This window comes from Cariama cristata, unplaced genomic scaffold, assembly GCF_000690535.1.
Source record: "Cariama cristata isolate BGI_N322 unplaced genomic scaffold, ASM69053v1 scaffold26668, whole genome shotgun sequence".
In the NCBI taxonomy this organism is placed as follows: Eukaryota; Metazoa; Chordata; class Aves; order Cariamiformes; family Cariamidae; genus Cariama; species Cariama cristata.
Window position 1 is genome coordinate 5,656 of NW_009633369.1, and position 3,417 is coordinate 9,072.

General features: G+C 54.5%; 1 protein-coding gene across 1 annotated transcript in view; it reads left to right on the plus strand.

The window, feature by feature from the left end:
• Nucleotides 1-1,516: 1,516 nt before the first annotated feature.
• Nucleotides 1,517-3,417, plus strand: part of TMEM173 (transmembrane protein 173) — a gene marked incomplete at its 5' end in the record, with an annotated part of 7,827 nt that continues 5,926 nt past the window's right edge. Inside the window, 2 exons of the mRNA XM_009706738.1 lie at nucleotides 1,517-1,555; nucleotides 1,845-1,943. Of these exons, the coding sequence (XP_009705040.1) occupies nucleotides 1,517-1,555; nucleotides 1,845-1,943 (138 nt within the window). The remainder of the gene's footprint in view (nucleotides 1,556-1,844; nucleotides 1,944-3,417) is intronic.

The following is a 3,417-nucleotide window of genomic DNA, read 5'->3' on the forward strand; positions in this document are numbered from 1 at the left end:
AGCAAGCCCAGGCTGGGCTGAGAGGTTAGTGCTAACTAGTTTGGTGCTGATGAGTCAGTTATCCAAGAGGTCACCATGGACATCTCCAATAACATAATGAGGTGGTTTTGCTGTGATTTCTCTGCATCAGGAGTGTCCCAAGGATGCATTGCCAGGACACTGTCCTGGGACAATGTGTGGCCTAAGACACAGGGCGTGGTGAAGGTGAGGATGCCCTATGCATCCAGTAAGCACCAGCACATGCTGCTCTGTGGTTAGTAACAGGCCATGGCACAAGGTGCATGAAGGGTTTACACTGCCTGCCACGCTGGTGTTTTAAAAACCTCTACGGTGAGAAGCTACTAATCTCAGTGAGGTCTGCAGTGTAGATGTGTTTTATAGTCTGCTTTACAGAGAGTTAATTTCTTTGCCCAACTAAATCTCAGCCAGAGGTGTCATCATTAGCCTGGTTGGAAGTGCCATGGCACTGGTCTGGGGAGGTCACTTGCCAGGTTTTTTTATGCATGTAAAATCTTTTGATGTTATGCATGACTTCTTGTTCCCTCCACTTGACAGAGTAACAGGAAGCACGGAAAGAGGGGGCTTCAATCGAGGCACGATCTGGGAATGCAAATTGTTGGCTAGAGCAGAAGGGCAGGGAGGACAAAGCAGGCAGTTTTGGTGCTGCCGCTCCCTGTTGGATGTGCAGAGGCACTGGGCAGCACTGGGCTCTCCATTCCTAGGCAAGCTCAGATGTCACAGATGTCCAGCCTCTGCTGGGGACATTCAAGTCTCATTCCTGGAGTTTAGGCTTGGCTCTTGGACCGGGCACCACAGCTCTGCTCTGAGCTGTGCACTACAAGCACAGTCCCATCCACAGCGTGGCAGGGAGCCTGGAAAGGCTGGGTGGGGGGCTGGGAGGATTGTTTAAGAGCAAAGTGATGCAGAAGTGATGCGACATGGTTGAGAGCATGGGAGCTCTCATTTTGTCCCTGTCTGCAGCTGGCCTGCAAGCTGCAGATGCAATTCCTCTTTGCTCCAATCCTCACCACCCTCCAGCCTTGTCGTCTGCTTCTGCAGCCTCTGGCAGACAAATTGGCTCTTCCATGCTGCTTTTTTATTGCAGTTAGCACCCTGGCAACAGCTATGTACGAGGCAGGTCTGGGGCTGTGGGGCAAGGGCTGGCTCAGAGCAGGAGTGACAGAAATACCACGGGTGTTAGCATGCTGAAGGTAGAACCGAAAGCAGGAGGCCGGGCTCCATGGGCAGGAGAGCCACCCAGCTGCTCAGGAGCACACAAGAGGGCTGGGGAGCCAGGCAGCCTTCTCCACCGCACCGCAAGAGCCAGCCGGAGGTGGTCAGTGAAGCCTAGCTGGCAGGGACAACCCAGCGCAGGAGGAGGAGGTGATTCTCTTCATGTTTTAGCCAACTTTTGTGTTGAAGAAGCGAACACCACGTTGGCTATATCCACAAGCCCTCCCCAGACTAGGAGCACAGGTCAGATGCCCTGTAAAGTGGGTTTCCTTGGGTTTCTCAGGTACCACCGAAACAAGACTCCAACAACATTGAGACAAGCGTAAGTAGCACACTGCCGGTCTCTCTGGGCATCTAGTCCTTCCTCCTACTCTCTGGGTTTGGAAATGCTTGAATTAAATGTGACCTGTGGGCACATCTGAATCAAGATCCTTGTTCTGTGTGCCTGCTGCAGCCTGTAGAGACCCCCAGCAAGGTGCCTGCGGGTCTGTGAGGACTGCAATGGTCTCTTGGCAGCCTCCCTATATCCACAGGCATTCCTAGGCAGAAAGCAATTGGACCCAGAGCACATTGCGGACAGTCACCCCCTTACCCAGCCTGTATCTACCCAGTTTGGCTACATGGAGGCTGTAGGAGACCATGCTGAAAGCTTTGCCGAAGTGAAGGTTCTCCTCTCATCCATATGGCCAGTCATCTCGGAAGGTGCTCAGGTTGGTCAGGTGTGATGTGCCCTTTGTAAATCCCTGCTGGCTGTTCCCTTCTCATCCTTCAGGTGCTTGGCAGTGACTGCTGGGAGGATTTGGTCCATCACCATGCCAGGGACAGAGGGGAGGTTGGGCAGGCTGTAGTTCACCAAGCCCTACTTCTTCCCCTGCTCAAAGCTGAGTATGATGTTTGCCTTCTCCCCCTCACCGGGAACCTCCTGATTGCTATGATCTTCCAAAGAGATGAGAGAGGAGCCTTGCCATGGCATTGGCCATCTCCCTCAGCATCCTCAAGTGCATCCCACCTGGTCCTATGGACTTGTGTACGTGTGCCCTATGTCAGTCTTCCTCCAGGATGGGTAATACCTCACTGCCGCACCCTGCTGCTAGGACTAGCAACCTGGGAGGCTTGAGGGCAAACCTCAGCAGTAACAACTGATTCAAAGGCAGCTTTGAGTAGAGTACCTTGGCTGCTCTGCATCTGTGCTCTCTAGGACCAGGACCTGAGAGGCTTGAAGACCTTACTGGCCAGCAAGAGCCTTACTGGCCAGCAAGAGCCCAGCTACAGGAAGCCCCTGATGTGTTGGCAGTGCCCGTGGGCACTGCATCCTGAGCCAGCATCTCCCCAAGCTGCGTGGGGTGGGGGGATCCACGGTGCTGTGAGTCACTCTCTGCTAGAAGGAATTTGCTTCTGTTTCACCCCTGGAAACCTGCTGCACTTAATAAATTCAATCTCAATAAATTCTGGTTTCCTTCCTCATTCCAGCTTGGCTCAGCCCCACAATGACCTAACAGATATGTTGGGGCTTTCCAGAGGTGTAGACTCACAGATGTTGAAACCTGCCACATCCACCCAGCACTGCCCAGTGCCTGGATTTCCTGTGGGCCGGGAAATCTCATGGGTGCCCTGTGTGGGAGGGCTCTGATGCTTTCTACAGGCTGCCTGCAGCCATGATAGCTCCTTTCATTTTCATTCTTGGTGCTGGGAAGTGAACACTCCACCTGTGGCACCAGAAGCCTGTACAGTGAAGAGGTTCTGGGTCTCTGCCTGCGGCAGCAGCCTCCAAAAAGAACCACTGCTGCCCAGGTGGGAGCAAAGAGCCCATAACTGCAGTGCAGGAAACCCAGGAAGCAGCCGGTCTCGCCGCTGGTAACTGCTCCGGTGAGTGCAGCAAGAGGAGCGATGGCTCCATGGCTGTGGGGCAGGGAGGGCTGGTGTAGGGTTGGCATCGATTTGGGAGTGGGGTGGCCAGCCAGGCTCTGTCTTGCTGAGCCCATTTGGGCATGGGGGGGCAGCCCCGAGGTAGCCTGGGCAGCACACAAGGGAAGCTCCCCAGAAGTGGCTGCGTTTCAGCAGTGTACAAAGGGACAGCATGTTGCATGCTTTGGGGCACTCAGTGAGCGCTGGATGCGCAGCTCTTCCCCCTTCTTCACTCCCCACAGTGCTGCTGTGGGCACTGGGGACAACAGTGGCTGCGGG